Below are 20,883 nucleotides of genomic sequence, written 5' to 3'. Positions count from 1 at the left end.
ACTCAAAATATAAAAGCTGTGTCTTATTCATAATTATCTCCTTCATCTTAAATTCAAAGAACTTGAAGAAATCCTAGTTTGAATGTCCAAGGATGTCATATTACATGATGCTTTTCTTCACTTCTAAATGTAACCCAGTTGGTATATTTTGCCATTTAAGAGACCACATTAAACCTGAACCCCAAGGAGAGATTAATACAGAATACAAAGCTTTTATTATATGCTAACAATCTAAAAAATACAACCTTAAAGGGAGAATACTGTGGGGACACAAATTTTGAATTCTTCAAGAACATGTCTTTCCTGGGCATCTTTATTTCTATGTATAAGCAGGCTTCCTTTGTTTTCTCCCCAAAGAGAAAATTCTGCTTAGTATTTTGAGCCAAGAGGCCAGTTTAGCAATTTAAAGCAAGAAGTTATTATATAAATAATAAGGTCCCACAGAGACTTTTTTGAAAAGCAGCTATATTTAACTAAGTGACACAAGCCCAATAAGACAGACACTGAGTTATCTTGAAATATCACTCATCTTTAGAGACTTAAATTCAAGCTCTGAACAATAAACAAGGATTAAAAATAAACAGAACTCTGTTGGAACTTCGTTGGCTCCTCACAGTGTAGTAATTTTTCTTCTTTAAAAGATGATTTTAACGACTGCTAAACTGACAGAGACCACATATTATAAAGTTTCATTACAGGCTTAAAATAGTGACCGGTATTGCTTTTAAATCCCAAATTTGGATTTTACTTACAAGTTTATCATGTGGATTTAGTGGTTCTCAATAAAGAGGCTGAAGAATATAAACTGGTTTACCAGGGGCCTTTTCCTACAGCATAACTAGTTTTATTTTAATCAGATAGGAATGTCTGGAAGGTCTTCCCTTTACCAGATAGAACCAACTGTGTGTGTCATCAACAAAGAGAGGATATAACAATACTTAACTCTAAGGGGATCACAGACCACTTAGAGTTGGTAATTCTAGACTATCCAGCTTTGGAACATATAACAAAGGGACTTTAGACACTCACCAGGAGTGGAATCATCTACCCAAAACCATGTCAAACCTCTTGAGTTCACTAAACAATAAAACCAACTTTTTAGGCACGTCACTATATCACTGCTACCAAAAGAATGGAAAAAGTAATCAAAAGAATCATGAAAATAGTTAAGTAAAATACCCTGTAACTTGAGAAAATGTATTTCTGAAAAATAAGGTAGACTAAAACTACCCTTTTGCTATGTTCTAAAATTATCACTGCAGTCATATGTGGCTTTTTATGTAAAGTGATCTGAAAGTGAGTCTTAAGACTCTTTAAGAAATTAAAATCATGACCATTTATTTCACTTGGTACATCATCAGAACTTTTCTACTGGGATTAAGGAGCCAGTAGAGTACAAAGCATCATTTTTGATAAGCAGAGGACAAAACAATTCAGCTCTTCACTTCTTATCTTACCAACAAATTCCTTGTATTTTTATCTCCAAATGCTTCTTTAGCCTGACCAGGTGGTGGCACAGTGAATAGAACTACGGCCTGAGGGCTGCATGCGGCCCCCTGAGGCCATTTATCCGCCCCCCCCCCCCCCCCGCACTTCCGGAAGGGGCACCTCTTTCATTGGTGGTAAGAGGAGCATTGTATGTGGCGGCCCTCCAATGGTCTGAGGGGCAATGAACTGGCCCCTGAGTAAAAAGTTTAGGGACCCCTGGAATAGAGCATTGGCCTGGGATGCTGAGGACCCAGATTCAAAACCTGAGGTCAATGGCTTGAGTACGGGCTCACCAGCTTGAGCACAGGGTTGCTGGCTTGAGCACGGGATCACAGATATGACCCCATGTTCACTGGCTTGAGCTCAAAGGTTGCTAGCTTGAAGCCCAAGGTCACTGGCTTGAGCAAGGGGTTACTTGCTCTAGTGGAGCCCCACAGTCAAGGCACATATGGGAAAGCAATCAATGAACTACTAAGGTGCCACAACAAATACTGATGCTTCTCGTCTCTCTTCCTGTCGTTTTTTCCATCCCTATATCGTCAAAAAACCCATATATATATCATTTATATTTACACTCCACAGACTCCTGCTGTCAAATGCCATCATTTTAATAAAAAGTTACAGTTTTTTAGATGAAAAGGTTGCAAATCAGTCTTGACTAATGTTTATTCATTTTTGTCCTTCCAAGATGACCTCAGAGGAGAAAAATTGTGTATCTTCTTCAATAATGTGGAAATCAAGCCATAACTTTTTTTTAAGATTAACTATTTATTTTAGGGGGGGTAAGCCATAACTCTTAAATGAGCTCTCAGATTTTTGAAGTGAGGAGCTATGAAAGCCCCACCCTCTTTATAATGAGCAGCAGGTCCTCAAAATACTAATGTTTTGTTATAACCTAAAAACTTAACTACTGCCTGACCAGGTGGTTGCGCAGTGGATAGTGTGTGGAACTGGGATGCTGAGGAGCCACGTTTGAAACCCTGAGGTTGCCAGCTTGAGTGTGGGCTCACCAGCTTAACCCCAAAGGCTGCTGGCTTTAGCAAGAGGTCACTGGCTTGGCTAGAGCCCTCTCAGTCAAGGCACTATTAGAAAGCAATCAAAAAGGTGCCACAGTGCCTGACCTGTGGTGGCGCAGTGGATAAAGTGTCAACCTGGAAACGCTGAGGTTGCCGGTTCAAAACCCTGGGCTTGCCTGGTCAAGGCACATATGGGAGTTGATGCTTTCTGCTCCTCCCCCCTTCTCTCTCTCTCTCTCCTCTCTATAATGAATAAATAAAATCTCATCTCTCATCTCTCCCAAAAGAAAAAAAAAACAAAAACGAACTCACTTTAGTCTTATACCAATTAGTCTATGGTAAAACTGGTTTCATTATATATATATATATATATAAAATAAAAGCACAGCCCTGGCCGGTTGGCTCAGCGGTAGAGCGTCGGCCTAGCGTGCGGAGGACCCGGGTTCGATTCCCGGCCAGGGCACATAGGAGAAGCGCCCATTTGCTTCTCCACCCCTCCGCCGCGCTTTCCTCTCTGTCTCTCTCTTCCCCTCCCGCAGCCAAGGCTCCATTGGAGCAAAGATGGCCCGGGCGCTGGGCATGGCTCTGTGGCCTCTGCCTCAGGCGCTAGAGTGGCTCTGGTCGCAATATGGCGACGCCCAGGATGGGCAGAGCATCGCCCCCTGGGGGGCAGAGCACCGCCCCTGGTGGGCGTGCCGGGTGGATCCCGGTCGGGCGCATGCGGGAGTCTGTCTGACTGTCTATCCCCGTTTCCAGCTTCAGAAAAAAAAAAATGAAAAAAAAAAAAATAAAAGCACAATAAAATATATATTGTTGTGCTTCAAGTCATGAAACCCATAAAAGAGTTAAGTGAGAACTAATTGTATATAACTATACTGAAGAGCTTTAAGAGTACTTTAAACGGGCTGAACCATTCTGACTGTTTTTATAGAAGAATATTTTTGACGATTTGCAATGATAAATTATTTTGCTTCTCTAGAATAAGCCTAGTCCTAGTTTCCTAGCATTTCTTCAGATTAGGAGTTCTAACAACCACACACCACACTTCTTGTAAGAATAGCTGAAAAATGAGGTTGTCGAATCAATATACATGTTAACAATTCATCTATATAGTTCTTTAGCATTAATTGGCATTTGTTTTTGGAAACCCACAGCTTTGTCTGTAGCACAAGAGAGCAGTAACAGGACAACCTTTAAAAATCAAAATAGCCCTGGCTGGTTGGCTCAGCGGTAGAGCGTCGGCCTAGCGTGCGGAGGACCCGGGTTCGATTCCCGGCCAGGGCACACGGGAGAAGCGCCCATTTGCTTCTCCACCCCTCCGCCGCACTTTCCTCTCTGTCTCTCTCTTCCCCTCCCGCAGCCAAGGCTCCATTGGAGCAAAGATGGCCCAGGCGCTGGGGATGGCTCTGTGGCCTCTGCCTCAGGCGCTAGAGTGGCTCTGGTCGCAACATGGCGACGCCCAGGATGGGCAGAGCATCGCCCCCTGGTGTGCAGAGCATCGCCCCTGGTGGGCGTGCCGGGTGGATCCCAGTCGGGCGCATGCGGGAGTCTGTCTGTCTGTCTCTCCCTGTTTCCAGCTTCAGAAAAATGAAAAAAAAAAAAAGAAAAAAATACACTGGCTCGTCGTCGTTTCATTTTTTATCAATACTATGCTGATTTCCAAAGAGACACTGCCTTTGTTTTCTTCAGTATCACTTTTGAATTCCATTTTTAGGATAAGCTACTATTTTTTACTTAGAAATTTATGTTATGATTTAAATTACTTCTTTTATGATCACTACACAAGCCCTTTTCTCTAAAATCATTTTTCTCCACAATCAGTAGAGAGTACTGTCCCACCTGTGGAATTCTCAGAGGGTTCTGCGGAATTTGAGTCAGTTCCAGTTTTGTCTTTCAAGGTCTGTTTAGGAATAGTCTCATCTCTGCTTCCTTGTGCTTGACTTCCTTCCTCCTCCTCCTCACCGTCTGGGAACTCCCACTGAGATTCGCCCGACTGTTCGTTTACATAGAAATATCGTCTATGATCCCTAAATTACAAGAAAGAAAACAAAGGTTTTAAGACCCATTCTCCTACAAAGACACTTCCATTTGGTCCTGTCCCAGGACAGCAGTCTGCTCTCCCAGGGACGAACCTCTTCTTAATGGACTGCTATTCACAAAGGCAACAAAGAGCTTTGACATTTGAGGATGGAGAACCAAGCATAATTCAAAGCTATTTGCACTGCCAGCAACTCTGTGAACAGCCCTCAGCTCTCTCACTCCAACAGATGACTTAGAAAACACCTCTCATTTTTTTCTTTTTCTTTTTGCCAAATGCTTAACATGATTTCAAGTATCATTAACGGAGGGACTCAATTTCCTAGAACACTAATTTCCCTTCCAAAGAAGAGAACAATGAAGTTTGCGAAAGTTGACTCTTCCCCTCTTGGATCGTGGAATTCACATTTCATACTCTTGATACCAAACACACTGAAAGCTAAAGAGAGGGAGAGGATCTGGGAGCTGAAAAATAAAAGAGCAAAGATTTCAAATAACGAAAAAAAATAAATCAAGAAAAGCCAAATATAAAAAGAAATGTTTTCATCTGACCTGCTGGCAGAAGATAGTAATCTTGTTCTTCATTCACATCTTCAGTCACGAAGCTTTCCTTAACTTCGCCGAGGTTAATCAGGAGTAGTTGCTTCCAGAGGTCCTGTAAAGCGCACAGAGCTCTCGCATGCGCTTAACCCCCAAGCCCGCCCTACTCCGTGCAACACTCTGGAGAGTAAAACCAGCTTTGTCCAATCTTGGAAAAAAATCCGTTACATGGAACACTTTAAACATTGTTTTTTGTTTCTCCAACGCGTCGCTGGCCCAAGCTGAAAGTGCTTGCAGTGCTCTGCCTGCCCAGCACCGCTAACTGCAGCTGCTCTCAGTCTCCAGACAGGCTGTCATGTTGTCAGGTGGTGGTGATCACAAATCATGTCTGAGATGTCAAAGGTGAAAGGTGAAAAGGGGAGAAGAGTGCGTACCTGTCCCAGTGGCAGGACCAGCCTTTAGGAGTGGCGTTTATTTCATACTGTTTTAGTTGTTCTGCTGCATCCTGAAGTTTTCGTTTAAGGTAGTTTCCATTAAGAGCCCCTTCCCTCCAGTCTGCAATCCGAGTCTGGAATGAATAACCAGCAGTAAGTTTTAAAGACTATGTCAGAAGGCAGAGATAAGAAGGACCTAAGTCTTCTAGTATGTTACTGTATTGTTATACTGAGGCAGGAGTAGACCAAAGAGAAAAAGATCCCATCTTAATTTCATAAGAAATTGTTTGCTCTGCAGAGTTATGAAAAATGAGACTGGACCCCAGTACATTTTAACACTGCCAATTCTCCAGTATCTATGAAAATGAGTAGCAGTTTTAGTTCTCCCCTTTAGACTTTACTAAGATTGGTTCCCCAGTAATTTTATCTTCAATTTGGGTAGACAGTCTATTCAGTTTGCAATGTCACTAATCAAAATTAAAGATTCAGTATAATGGGAAACCAGTTAGCTTCCTATAGGAGTTCATTACCCAATCCCACCCTACCATTCTGTATAGTATGCAGGTTACAAACAAGACTCAGAACTTTTCTTTTTAAATAGAGATCTAAGGCTTTAACACTTATGAAATAATTTCAATATTATAAGGCCCCATCTGATCCTTATGAATAAATTTTTATTACAAAAAATCTATTAAAATATATGCCTTTTCAGTTGTACACCTAAAATTTGTGTTACTAACCAATGTTATCTCAATAAGTTAAATAAAATATACATGCCTACTGAAGGTGGTAAGTGTAAGGATCACTTCACTGTTATATACATATTCTCAGTATTTGTCTTAATAGTAATTATATTTATTTGACTAATACATTTTTATTTCCTGTATTAGTGCTCAAAATATGCATCAAGATTAAACATTCCAATTTAGGATTAAAACCTAAGGCCGATTCTTCACACACAGCATTTAATCTAAGCACTGACTATACTAAAAAAAATGGCTTAATTACCTCAGTCTGTAAGAGCAGCATATGAAAGTTGGAGATGGACTGTCTATTAATGCCTAAAAATTCAAATTTACTTGTCAGGGTATTTGCTAGTTCTCCGATCTGAAACTGTAATGCAGGAAAAAAAAATGTTAAAATTAAAATTAAATCAACAATATTTTCCATATTAAGCAAAAAATTTTCATTTATAGCCCTGGACAGTTGGCTCAGCGGTAGAGCGTCGGCTCAGCATGTAGAAGTGCAGGGTTTGATTCCTGGCCAGGGCACACAGGAAAAGCGCCCATATGCTTCTCTACCCCTCCCCCTCTCCTTTTTCTCTGTCTCTCTCTTCCCCTCCCACAGCCATGGCTCCATTGGAGCAGGGATGGCCCAGGCGCTGAGGATGGCTCCATGGCCTCCACCTCAGGCACTAGAATGGCTCCGATTGCAGCGGAGCAACACTCCAGAGGGGTTGAGCATCACACCCCGGTGGGCATGCTGGGTGGATCCCAGCCGGGCACACGTGCTCCTCATCACTTCAGAAAAATATAAAATAAATAAATAAAATTTTTCATTTATTGTTAGAGACCCTAGAAAAATGTATCTACCTATATATTACACAGCCTATATATTACTATATATTCTCAAGTAGCTACATCCAAATAGTTATGTAGAAGATAAAATTCTAATTTATAATTCATATAAAGTGATGAAGTGATAGAAGGTCTAGAAAAATTAAATGTATTATCTACTCTAACACAACATAAAATTCAACAGTTGAAAACAGATCCTAAATGATGTAACTCTCAATATTGTTCAAACATCATTTATCCATTACCAACTATGTATACTAGCCACACACTGAAGAGAATTAATTCTCCAAGTCACTTCTACATGGCTGTAAACTAGCTAATAATTGGATAAAGTCTTTCAAGTCAAAAGAATATGCTAACTGGTTTTTCCAATAGACCACCCCTTAAACAGTCACACACTTATATGGCCCAATTTTCCTGTTAGAAATAGAAACAAAATTGGAAGCAAATTTGCCCATGTAAGGACATGTATGTAATTCACATAGGAATTAAACTTATGACTTTAAGTCTCTTTAGTACTTCCAAACTAGAGAAGCCTTTATTTGATAAGCTACTGCTTTCTAAAGGAGGCTTACTATAAGAAAGTAATTAAGTATTTAGAATTTATTTTTAGGAGAGGGTATGAGGGGAAGGGTCTAAGGAGAAACAAATATCAGAGGATAGAAAATGATTCGACTTTGGGTGATGAGTATACAACATAGGCAACAGTTCAAATGCTATAGAAATGTTTACCTGGCTCTGACCAGGTTAGAGCATTGGCTGGTGTGTGGAAGTCCCAGGATCAATTGCTGGTCAGGGCACACAGGAGAAGTGACCACCTCCTTCTCCACCCCTCTCTCCACTTATCCTACAGCATGGCTCATTCGGGCAAGTTGGCCCCAGAGGCTGAGGATGGTTCCATGGCCTCTGCCTGAGGCACTAAACTAGCTTGGTTGCCAGAGCAATGGCCCCAGATGGGCAGAGCATCACCTGGTAGGGGGCTTGCTGGGTGGATACTGGGGCGCATGCGGGAGTCTGTCTCTCTTCCTCTCTGCCTCTCACTTAAAAAAAAAAGTTTACCTAAACCCTCTGTACTCTTATTGATCAATGTCACCCTTAATTTTCTAAATAAAATTTAAAAACAATTACTTTTAGATAATCTCTACATAAAAAGTCCATCTTCTAAGTCCTTACCGCCACCTTAAATATGACTTTTTCCATCTAACCAAGTAAATAATTTATATTTGGCAATAGGAAAGATTACTTTTACTACTTGCTAATAGAAAACAGTTTAGCCCTGGTCAGGTGGTAGTGGGTAAAGCATCAACCCAGCACACCAGAGGTTGCAGGTTTGACTCTGGTCAGGGCACGTATGAGAAGCAATAAATATACAATTAAATGAAATTAAGTGAAACAATTAATGCTTCTCTCTCAAATCAATGAAAAAAGTTTTTTTAAAAAGGGAGTTTAATGGTTAGCCAACCTAAGAATATTTGTCAAATGGCATCCAGTAATGTGTATACATACTTTTAAATCCTGTTCTTCTTCTACTTTAGGTGTTGTTTGTACTTTTATCTTCTCTGAAGATTCTTCTACTTCCATCTCTTTGTCTGAATTCTCATCTATTTTTTCCGAATTTTCAGCAATTGCTGCAGAAGAAAACATGAAATTAAACCAAAGGGACCAATGATGATAGAGACCCATAAACATTTTCTTACCCCTGTAGCAGAGAAATCCAAAAACTAGTAATTCCTTCTGTTGCCTGTGTTTCTTACTTGTTAAAGAAGCCCTAATGTCATTTGACCTGGAACACTGAGGTCACTGGTTCGAAACCCTGGGCTTACCTGCTCAAGGCACGTGTGAGAAGCAACAATGAGCTGATTTTTCCCACTTCTCCCCCCAGCTTTCTCTCTTCTAAAATCAATAAATAAAAGCTTAAAAAAGAAATTTAAGAAGCCCTAATGACTTATCGACCTATTTTCTTTATAAAGCCAAAAAACTCTTGGCCCTGGCCGGTAGGCTCAGCGATAGAGCGTCGGCCTGGCGTGCGGGGGACCCGGGTTCGATTCCCGGACAGGGCACACAGGAGAAGTGCCCATTTGCTTCTCCACCCCCCCCTCCTTCCACCCCCCATCGTTCCTCTCTGTCTCTCTCTCTTCCCCTCCTGCAGCCAAGGCTTCATTGGAGCAAAGATGGCCCGGGGGCTGGGGATGGCTCCTTGGCCTCTGCCCCAAGTGCTAGAGTGGCTCTGGTCACGGCAGAGCGACGCCCCGGAGGGGCAGAGCATGGCACCCTGGTGGGCAGAGCATCGCCCGTGCCGGGTGGATCCCGGTCGGGCGCATGCGGGAGTCTGTCTGACTGTCTCTCCCCGTTTCCAGCTTCAGAAAAATACAAAAAAAAAAAAAAAAGCCAAAACTCTTTATCCTTTATAATCTTTCTTCTTTCTTTTCTTTTTTTTCTCTTTCTTTCTTTCTTTCTTTCTCTTTCTCTCTCCCTCCCTCTCTCTCTTTCTTTCTAAAAAGACAGAGAGTCAGAGAGAGGGATAGATAGGGACAAACAGACAGGAACAGAAAGGTGAGAAGCATCAATCATCAGTTTTTTGTTGCGACACCTTAGTTGTTCATTGATTGCTTTCTCATGTGCCTTGACCATGGGCCTTCAGCAGACTAAGTAGCCCTTTGCTCAAGCCAGCGACCTTGGGGTCTCGAACCTGGGTCCTCCGCATCCCAGTCTGACTCTCTATCCACTGCGCCACTGCCTGGTCAGGCTATAATCACCTTTCTTAAAATAAGCTTATGAATAAAAATTACTTTGTTTTACCGCATTACTTTGTAGTTTCTGCTTTCTCTTTCTGCTTTCTTAATGTTTTCTAATCTTCTCTTCCAGAATACCATGGCTTCAATTACTTATAAAAGTTAGATATTAGTGATATGAACTCTCTGTTATGCTGGCTTAATTAACACTTGCTAAACAGACTAATCCCTATATAAAACGTAAAGCATTCTGTCATGAGAACCAAAGATTTTATAAAAAAATATAATCAAATTTCGGCCCTGGCCGGTTGGCTCAGTGGCAGAGCATCGGCCTGGCACACAGGAGTCCCGGGTTCGATTCCCAGCCAGGGCACACAGGAGAGGCGCCCATCTGCTTCTCCACCCCTCCCCCTCTCCTTCCTCTCTGTCTCTCTCTTCCCCTCCCACAGCCAAGGCTCCATTGGAGCAAAGTTGGCTTGGGCGCTGAGGATGGTTCTGTAGCCTCTGCCTCAGGCGCTAGAATGGCTCTGGTTGCAACAGAGCGACGCCCCAGATGGGCAGAGCATCGCCCCCTGGTGGGCATGGCAGGTGGACCCTGGTCGGGTGCATATGGGAGTCTGTCTGACTGACTCCCCGTTTCCAACTTCAGAAAAATACAAAAAAACAAACAAACAAAAAAAAGTGCCTGGTAAAGGCACATTCGAGAAGCAAGATTCTTCCTGCTCCTGCCCCCTCCCACCTCCACTATCTTTCTCTTTTTTGAAACCAATAAATATCTATTTTTAAAATCAAATTTAAGTACCTTTTCTTGACTCTGGCTAACCCTTGGTCTAAGAAGAAATGTGACTTTAACATCACTTTCAACAGCTTTTATTAGCCTAAAATTTTATATAAGTACATATCAAATAAGGGCCTTTCTGCCTTTTACTTAATCATTAATTTTCTTTTCTTTTATTTATTTACTTATTTATTGGGGTATTTTTCTGAAGCTGGAAACGGGAAGAGACAGTCAGACAGACTCCCGCATGCGCCCGACCGGGATCCACCTGGCACGCCCACCAGGGGCGACGCTCTGCCCACCAGGGGGCGATGCTCTGCCCCTCCGGGGCATCGCTCTGCTGCGACCAGAGCCACTCTAGCACCTGGGGCAGAGGCCAAGGAGCCATCCCCAGCGCCCGGGCCATCTTTGCTCCAATGGAGCCTTGGCTGCAGGAGGGGAAGAGACAGAGAGGAAGGAGGGGGGGGGTGGAGAAGCAAATGGGCGCTTCTCCTATGTGCCCTGGCCGGGAATCGACCCCGGGTCCCCCGCACACCAGGCCGACGCTCTACCACTGAGCCAACCGGCCAGGGCCTTAATTTTTTTTTTTTTATAATTTTTTTTTATTCATTTTTAGAGAGAGAGAGAGAGAGGAGAGAGAGACAGAGAGAGAGAAGGGGGGAGGAGCCGGAAGCATCAACTCCCATATGTGCCTTGACCAGGCAAGCCCAGGGTTTCGAACCGGTGACCTCAGCATTTCCAGGTCAACGCTTTATCCACTGTGCCACCACAGGTCAGGCCACATTAATTTTCTTTTGCATTTTCAAATCACATGAAATCAAATCCTTCTACTCTCTCTCAGTTTATAATTCATTTATGTATCAGACATTTTACATTTGGTGGCAGGCACAAGAATATAACAATTTTAAGCACCACTAGAACTCTTAAGAATTGAAAATTTTAGAAGGCAATTAGGCAGAGCTATCAAATTAAAATGCAGCCCCCCCCACACTGACCTCACAATATACCACTAGGAATATATACAATGATACTAAAATCTGCATTATGAAATATGTACCAGGATGGACAATCATTATTTATTAAAGTATTGTTTTTATTGTAAACTACTATAACAAATATATATAACATAGTTTTAAAAAGGGAGCACTCGCCTGACCAGGCGGTGGGGCAGTGGATAGAGCATCGAACTGGGATGCGGAAGACCCAGGTTCGAGACCCCGAGATTGCCAGCTTGAGCATGGGCTCATCTGGTTTGAGCAAAATTCTCCAGCTTGGTCCCAAGGTCGCTGGCTCAAGCAAGGGGTTACTCGGTCTGCTGAAGGCCCGCAGTCAGGGCACATATGAGAAAGCAATCAATGAACAACTAAGGTGTCGCAATGCACAACGAAAAACTAATGATTGATGCTTCTCATCTCTCCGTTCCTGTCTGTCTGTCCCTGTCTATCTCTCACTCTCTCTGTCTCTGTAAAAATAAAAATTAAATTAAAAAATTAAAATTAAAAAGGGAGCACTCGTGTCTGATCAGGCAGTGGTGCAGTGAATAGAGCGTTGGACTGGGACACAAGAGGACCCAGGTTAGAAACCCAGAGGTCGCCTGCTTGAGCGCAGGCTCACAGCTTGTGTGTGGGGTTGCTGGCTTGAGCCTAAGGTCACTGGCTAGAGCAAGGGTTCATTTGTTCTACTGTAGAGCCCTGGACAAGGCACATATGAGAAAGCAATCAATGAACAACTAGGTGCCACAATGAAGACTTGATGCTTCTCATCTCTCTCCCTTTCTCTCTATTCCAATTGGTCCTTTTTCTTTTCTTTTTTTTTTTTTTTTTGCTATTTTCTGAAGCTGGAAACAGGGAGAGACAGTCAGACAGACTCCCGCATGCGCCCGACCGGGATCCACCCGGCACGCCCACCAGGGGGCGATGCACTGCCCACCAGGGGGCGATGCTCTGCCCATCCTGGGCGTCGCCATGTTGTGACCAGAGCCACTCTAGCGCCTGGGGCAGAGGCCAAGGAGCCATCCCCAGCGCCCGGGCCATCTTTGCTCCAATGGAGCCTTGGCTGTGGGAGGGGAAGAGAGAGACAGAGAGGAAGGCGCGGCGGAGGGGTGGAGAAGCAAATGGGCGCTTCTCCTGTGTGCCCTGGCCGGGAATCGAACCCGGGTCCCCCGTACGCTAGGCCGACGCTCTACCGCTGAGCCAACCGGCCAGGGCCCAATTGGTCCTTTTTCACCAACACAAGGGAAAAAAAGGGGGGGGAGCACACACTCTGGACAGGTAGCTCAATTAGCCCAACATGCCAAAGTTGCAGGTTCAATCCCTGGTCAGGAAACATTCAAGAATCAACCAACTGCCTGACCAAGCGGTGGCGCAATTGATAGAGCATCGGACTGGGATGCCGAGGACCCAGGTTTGAGACCCCGAGGTTGCCAGCTTGAGCGTGGGCTCATCTGGTTTGAGCAAAAGCTCACCAGCTTGGACCCAAGGTCGCTGGATCGAGCAAGGGGTTACTCGGTCTACTGAAGGCCCACAGTCAAGGCACATATGAGAAAGCAATCAAAGAACAACTAAGGTGTCGCAATGTGCAATGAAAAACTAATGATTGATGTTTCTCATCTCTCTGTTCCTGTCTGTCTGTCCCTGTCTATCCCTCTCTCTGTCTCAGTCAAAAAAAAAAAAAAAAAAAAAAATCAACCAATTAATGCATAAATAAGTGGGACAACAAATCAATGTTTCTCTTTCTTTTCCCCCTTACCTCTCTAAACCTCAATAAATTTAAAAACAAAAAAAGTTGAGGCCCTGGCCAGTTGGCTCAGTGGTAGAGCGTCGGCCTGGCGTGCGGGGGACCCGGGTTCGATTCCCAGCCAGGGCACATAGGAGAAGCGCCCATTTGCTTCTCCACCCCCACCCCCTCCTTCCTCTCTCTCTCTCTCTCTCTTCCCCTCCCGCAGCCAAGGCTCCATTGGAGTAAAGATGGCCCGGGCGCTGGGGTTGGCTCCTTGGCCTCTGCCCCAGGCGCTAGAGTGGCTCTGGTCGTGGCAGAGCAACGCCCCGGAGGGGCAGAGCATCGCCCCCTGGTGGGCAGAGCGTCGCCCCTGGTGGGCGTGCCGGGTGGATCCCGGTCGGGCGCATGCGGGAGTCTGTCTGACTGTCTCTCCCCGTTTCCAGCTTCAGAAAAATACAAAAAAAAAAAAAAAAGCACAAAAAAAGTTGAGAGGCAGGGAGGCAGAGAAACTCCCACATGCACCTTGATCAAGGTTCAACTAGTAAGTCTCCTATGGGGTGATGATCCCATCTGGGATGTTGCTCAGCAACTGAGCTATTTTGAGCACCCGAGGCAAGGCCATGGTGCCATCCTCAGTGCCCAGGACCAACTTGCTCAAATGAGCCATGGCTGTGGGAGGGGGAAGGAAAAAAAGAGAAAGAGGGAGAGAGAGAAAGGAAGAGAGATAGAGGGAGGGAGAGATGGAGAGGGGGAGGAGAAGGGAGTGGTGGAGAAGCAGATGGTCAAGAAGCAGATGGTCACTGCTCCTGCGTGCCCTAACCAGGAACTGAATCTGGAATTTCCACATGCCGAGCCGATGCTCTACCACTGAGCCAACTGGCCAGGACCGAAAAATATATATTTTTAAAGAGAGCACTCAAGAAACTACAACCCAGATAACAGAAGACAATTACTAGTAACTCCTTAGTGCCCTGTGCCTATCATCACATCAACACCAAACATAACCTCTACCCTGATAGTGTTACCACAGTTCATTTCTTTTATTTCATAATGCACAGACCTTTAAGCACAGTATTTTTGTAGATTTTCCAACCTAAACACATAGAATATTGCCTGACCGGGCGGTGGCGCAGTGGATAGAACGTTGGACTGGGATGCGGAAGACCCAGGTTCTAGACCCTGAGGTCGCCAGCTTGAGCACGGGCTCATCTGCTTTGAGCAAAAGCTCACCAGCTTGAGCCCAAGGTCACTGGCTCCAGCAAGGGGTTACTCGGTCTGCTGAAGGCCCACGGTCAAGGCACGTATGAGAAAGCAATCAATGAACAATTAAGGTTTTGCAATGTGCAACGAAAAACTAATGATTGATGCTTCTCATCTCTCTGTTCCTGTCTGTCTGTCCCTGTCTATCCCTCTCTCTGACTCTCTCTCTCTGTAAAAAAAACCCAAACAAAAAAACAAAACAAAACATACATATAGAATGATAACATATGCATTCTTTTTTTTTATTCAACATTTTGGGGATTAATCTATACTAATGTATGTATCTGTGAATCACCTCTTTTTCATTGATGTTTTGAATTTAATTGCAAGAATATACCACAATCTATCCATTCTACCTTTGATAGACATTTGAATTGCTTGTAGGACTAATAACATAAAAGCCGTATTTATTTTTGAGAGTACATAAAACATAAATAAAACTTACATGTTTATCAATGGGGGAAAAATTAAATAAAGATATTTATACCGCCTGACCTGGTGGTGGCGCAGTGGGTAGAATATCGGACTGGGATGCGGAAGACCCAGGTTCGAGACCCCAAGGTCGCCAGCTTGAGCGAGGGCTCATCTGGTTTGAGCAAAAAGCTCACGAGCTTGAGCCCAAGGTCGCTGGCTCAAGCAAGGTGTTACTCGGTCTACTGAAGGCCCGTGGTCAAGGCACGTATGAGAAAGCAATCCATGAACAAGGTGTTGCAACAGCGCAACGAAAAACTAATGATTGATGCTTCTCGTCTGTCTCTGTTTCTGTCTGTCCCTGTCTATCCTTCTCTTTGACTCTGTCTCTGTAAAATAAATAAATAAATAAATAAATAAATAAAGATAGGCTTAAAAAAAAAAGATATTTATACCACTTTGTAATTAAAAACAATAATTTTCAAGCCATGTTAAGTGAAAAAAAATTACATTGCCTAACAACCCATATATAGCTAATTTCATCTATATGGTAAAATTTACATGTGTACATGTACACACAACTTCAAACGTAAATAGTGAAAAAGGTCTAAAATATATGTAGATAAAGAACAGAGAAAATGAATCTTAGGGGTAGGGAATGAGAATAGTGAAAAGTGAAAAGATAAAGGGGAATTTTTAGAATTCTACACTTCATACTTTTCTACATAGTTCATTGAAAAGAGAAAATTCAAAGAAAGATGTCTGCATTGATTACCTGTTTTTATTTATTTTTTTAATCAAACCTTAAGGTACCTTCTGCTAGGTATACCCAAGTAAAGTTTGGTATTCAATTTTTTTTTTTAAGATTTTTAAAATTTATTTATTTTAGAGAGCAGAGGGAGAGATGAGAGAGGGAAGGGAGGGAGGAACAGGAAGCATCAACTTCCATATGCACCTTGACCAGGCAAGCCCAGGGCTTCGAACAGGCGACCTCAGCATTCCAGGCCGACACTTTATCCACTGCGCCACCACAGGCCAGGCTGGTATTCAAATCTCATTGCTAACTTTCCACTACAGAACTAAGGCCAAATGGAGATAAAAAATAACTCAGTTCTGATAACAGATTGGAAAAATGCAGCAGAATCTCTTCTACAATGTGCCAGATGAAGGTAATTTGAGTCCTCACAACAGGATCGAACCAACCAGAGGGTGGGCTACTTGTCTGGAGAGCAGAGATGGAGCTGGGCTTGCCCTGCTTACCAAATGGAAATAGTGAGCTGAGTAAGGAGAGCCCATGGTCTTACACAGATGAAGACAATGACTGTGGCAAGACATTTTACAGAGTGAGGGGGAGGAGTCAATCTCGTTTCTCTGGTTTTTGAGGGAGAATGATGCCAGCTTTTCAGAATCTTATTCTTCCAGTAAGAGGCAGAGTAGAAAAAGATGGAGAGAAGTGAAAGGCAGCTTCCTTCCCAGCATTTCTCTAAGAGGGTCAAGTGCTGTCCCCCTTTCTATTGCTGAAATAGGAAACACAAAAAGGGAAACAAAGAATTTTCCCTTTATATCTTTCACCTCTAAAGATGTAAAGTATGAATTACCAGTTTCTCCATTTTCTGGAGTCTCTCGTCCAGTTTTGCTAGAACTCCGGCTGGTAGATTCTGGACTGGTAGCTCGAACAAACATCTTCCATTTCCCTTTTTTAGACATAAGTTTACGAATACCATCTTGAGACGCTGGCTGGCTGATATCAGAACATGGACTAGACCCTGACACACTACCATCTCCTTCCTCCAAGGCTCGCAACTCTGCCTACAAAGAACATGAAAATAAAGTTAAAATGTCATTAACTGTTTAAGTGTCTGTGAGTAGCAAGAATGACAGCTATGTATTCTCTGAATTTAAAATCTTTGAGGACAGGGAACATTTCTTAATACATTTTTCCTTAAGACCTGAGAATTATTTCATATTTAATTGTTACTTAATAAATGCTGGCTCTTGAGTATAGTCAACAAATTTCTGTTTGAAGGAAATAGGTTCTAGAGATCCACTAATAGATAAAATTTCCAATATATTTACACAACAAATAAAGCTTAACTTAGCTAATCTCTCCATAGCTTCAAAGAAATATTACTGTTATGACACCTATGAAGATTTTGCTTCCCTCAAGGCAGCAGCAGATGAAACTGTTCCAAGAATCCCTGGCCAGGTAGCTCAATTGGTTAGAGCAGTGTTTTTCAACTGCTGGTCCATGGACCGGTCTGCCAGAAATTTCATTCCAGTCTGTGAAAGAGGTAACCACCTGATATATGAGGATTACAGATACAATGATCTTAGAAGAATTCACTTATGCTCAGGGAGATTTTTGCCTTTACAATTCCTGACATAATTTTATTTCCATCAGTTCCCAAGTGTAAAAAGGTTGATAACCACTGGGTTAGCACATTGTACCAATACACCAAGGTTGCGAGTTCCATCTCCAGTCAGGGCACATAAAGAAACCACCAATGAATGCATAAACAAATTGAACAACAAATCCATGTTTCTCTCTCTCTCAATTGAATTAAAAAAAAAGGAAAATACTGTTCCAAGAAAATTAGGACAGAAAATAGGTAAAAAAAATCAACTTCTCAATCAGGAAAGTTTCCTGTAGACCATTCTTTTTAAAAGACGGTGCTTTCCCCCTTTAAAAGAAAAAAGCACATGAAACTATGGGTTCATTATAACTCTTCTGTAAGCTTACAAGCTCATTTAACAATCAAAACAATGCCATAGTTAGATAGCTTGGTTGGTTAGAGCAGTATTTTTCAACTGCTGGTCTATGGACCATTACTAGTCTGTAAGAAGTTTCGTGACAGTCTGCAGAGTTAACCACCCTGATATTATCAAAGTTATTGCAAAAATTTACAATGCTTATTTGTTAAGAAGCTAAATCAAAGCTATTTTACTCAGTTTCTATCTTTAAATCAGAATGTCAGTTATCAGGGATCAAAAGAACTATAAATTCATTGCTCAAGTTTTTAATGCACAAGCTTAAACATATTTAGGTGAAAGGGTAAGAAAAACAAAATCCGCCTGACAAGTGGTGGCACAGTGGATAAAGCATGGCCCCAGAACACTGGAGTTGCCGAGTCAAAACCCTGAGGTCACCAGCTCTGAGCGTGGGCTCCTCAGCACAGGGTCATTGGCTTGAATGGGGGAATCGTCCACATGATCCCAAAACTTGCTAGCTTAAGCCCCAAGGTCACCAACATGAAAAGCCCAAAGTCGATGGCTTGAACAAGGGGATAGACACTGGCTTGGCCCTGGTCAAGACACATACGAGAAGCAATCAATGCACAACTAAAATGAAAACTACGCGTGGATGATGCTTCTCTCTCCCTTCCTGTCTCTCAAAAACAAACAAAGATCCCAGTAATTGTGCTGTAAATTGAGCACAATCACCTCAGAGTATGATAGTACAGAGGGAAGAAAATATACTTTAACTGAAATGTCAAAAACTTACTTTTTTCCTTTCCAAAACTAGCTCCAGTTCAAGGGTATCTTGTTCCTCTTCCTCCTCACTTTCTCCAGATTGAACAACACTGCAAAGCTCCTCCTGAGAAGGGTCTTCCATGTTGTCCAGGACCGTTTCCTGGGGCTTTACTATTGTTGCTGCTTCTTCTGTTGTACCTGCTTCTTTCACTTCTGAAACTGGCTCTACTTCTTTACAAATTACTTTTCTTCTCCATCTCTCTTCTTCCTCTTTTACTCCCTCAGGCAATAAGGGAGCAAGCAGTGATGCAGCCACCCCTTTCTTCTCTTCCTCACTACTTGAGAGAGCCTGAATACCTTCATTTACTTCCTACAAACAATAAAACCATCTCAATTTTCCAACAAATTTTATGTGTGTATATATATATATAGTTGTTAATGTAAGAAATGACCATATTTTTCAGTTACCGAATAGCCTTAAAAACCACTCCCAATAGATTAGTATGTTTGGACCATCCTCCTTACATGTGCATAATGGAAACATTGCTCGTTGTGACTAATAAGAAACACAGGCATATTTAAATCAGAAAAAAATTAAGTCGGCTCAACACTTGACTGGATAAATCTTCACCTTCCTCTTCTGTATGATAAGAAAACCTCACATTTATGCTATGAAGGCAATTTAGAAAAAAAAATATTTCTAAAATAAAATATGTGATTATATTTAAAGTGTCTATTTCCTCCCTCCTGAAGTTGTCAAGATTATTCTAAAGTACTTTTTTGGTACCATCTTCCACTCTGGCACTTAAAAATAATTCAAGATAAAAGTCAACTCTCACACTCTGCAGAATACAACTTGAACTTGCCTGACTAGGCAGCGACACATGGACTAAGCGTTGACCTGGGGCACTGAGGACCCAGGTTTGAAACCCTGGGATCACCAGCTTGAGAGCGGGCTCATAGATATGACCCCATGGCCCCTGGCTTGAAGCCCAAGGTCTCTGGCTTGAATAAGGGGCCACTGGCTCGGCTGGAGTCCCTTGGTCAAGGCACATATGAGAAAGCAATCAATGAATAACTGAAGTGCTGCAATTACGAATTAATGCTTCTCATCTCTCTCCTTTCCTGTCTCTATCTGTCCCTCTCTCTCATTAAAAAAAAAAAGTGGCCTGACCTGGTGGTGGTGCAGTGGATAGAGCGTCGGACTGGGATGCGGAAGGACTCAGGTTCGAGACCCCGAGGTCGCCAGCTTTAGTGCGGGTTCATCTGGTTTGAGCGAGGCTCACCAGCTTGTACCCAAGATCGCTGGCTCCAGCAAGGGGTTGCTCAGTCTGCTGAAGGCCCGCGGTCAAGGCACATGTGAGAAAGCAATCAATGAACAACTAAGGTGTTGCAACGCGCAATGAAAAACTAATGATTGATGCTTCTCATCTCTCTCCATCCCTGTCTATCCCTCTCTCTAACTCACTCTCTGTCTCTGTAAAAAATAAATAAAATTAAAAAAAAAAAGTGGGTAACTTTTCTTACTGAGGCTATAGAATGATCATTTTAATTAAGGCAGTTAATCTTTTCATCTAAAAACATCTTCACAACAGTCAGAATGGCTATTATCCAAAAGTCAACGAATAACAAAAGTTGGTGAAGATGTGAAGAAAAAGGAATCCTTGTGAATGCAGGTGGTGGGATAGTAAATTGGTGCAGCCAGTATGGAAAATAGCACAAAGGTTCATAAAAAAAAAATTAAAATCAAACTATCATATAACCTAGGATTCTGGGTATTCATTTGAAGATTAAGGAAAACGGTTATTCAAAAAGACATTTGCACTCCTATGTTCATTGCAGCACACAGTAACAAAGGTATGAAAAAAATGTAGATACCCATTGATACATGAATAAAGACGCAGTACACACATACAATGGGATATCAGTCAGCCAGAAAAAGGGAAATCTTGCCATTATTGACAACATGGATGGCTAAGTGAAATAACTCAAACAGAGAAAGACAAATACTATATGAATTCATTTATATGAAATTAAAACAAACAAACAAGACTCAGATACAGAGGATATCTGAGTATGGGGTGGGGGATGAAAGGGGTGAAGGAATAAGAGTCACAAACTTCAACTGTAAGTAAGTCATGGGGACATAAGGTACAGCATAAGGAATATAGATAATATTGTAATAACTTTGTATGATGACAGATGTTTACTGAGCATATCGTGATCACGTTGTACGGTGCTTAATTTCTGATTCACTATGTTGTTCACCTGAAACTAATATAATAGTATATTGGCAACTACACTTATGTGAAATCCCTAACTAAAACTATTCTGAAGTGGAGAGGGGACCTGAAGCCATGCTTACTGGGCTGCTCTCACAACCTTTACAATGACCCAAGGAGCCTCTATGGTACCTTAATG

At 42.5% G+C, this 20,883-nt stretch overlaps 1 protein-coding gene across 1 annotated transcript in view; it reads right to left on the bottom strand.

Annotated features, from left to right (window-relative positions):
- The window catches only part of FNBP4 (formin binding protein 4), a 44,357-nt gene that overhangs the window by 12,230 nt on the left and 11,244 nt on the right, over positions 1-20,883 (bottom strand). The window contains 6 exon segments of the mRNA XM_066361554.1: positions 4,344-4,531; positions 5,516-5,649; positions 6,524-6,628; positions 8,599-8,720; positions 16,590-16,800; positions 18,494-18,832. Coding sequence (XP_066217651.1) covers positions 4,344-4,531; positions 5,516-5,649; positions 6,524-6,628; positions 8,599-8,720; positions 16,590-16,800; positions 18,494-18,832 — 1,099 coding nt within the window.

The sequence above is a fragment of the Saccopteryx leptura genome, chromosome 1 (genome assembly GCF_036850995.1).
Source record: "Saccopteryx leptura isolate mSacLep1 chromosome 1, mSacLep1_pri_phased_curated, whole genome shotgun sequence".
NCBI lineage: Eukaryota > Metazoa > Chordata > Mammalia > Chiroptera > Emballonuridae > Saccopteryx > Saccopteryx leptura.
This window is presented reverse-complemented; position numbering and strand designations above follow the sequence as displayed.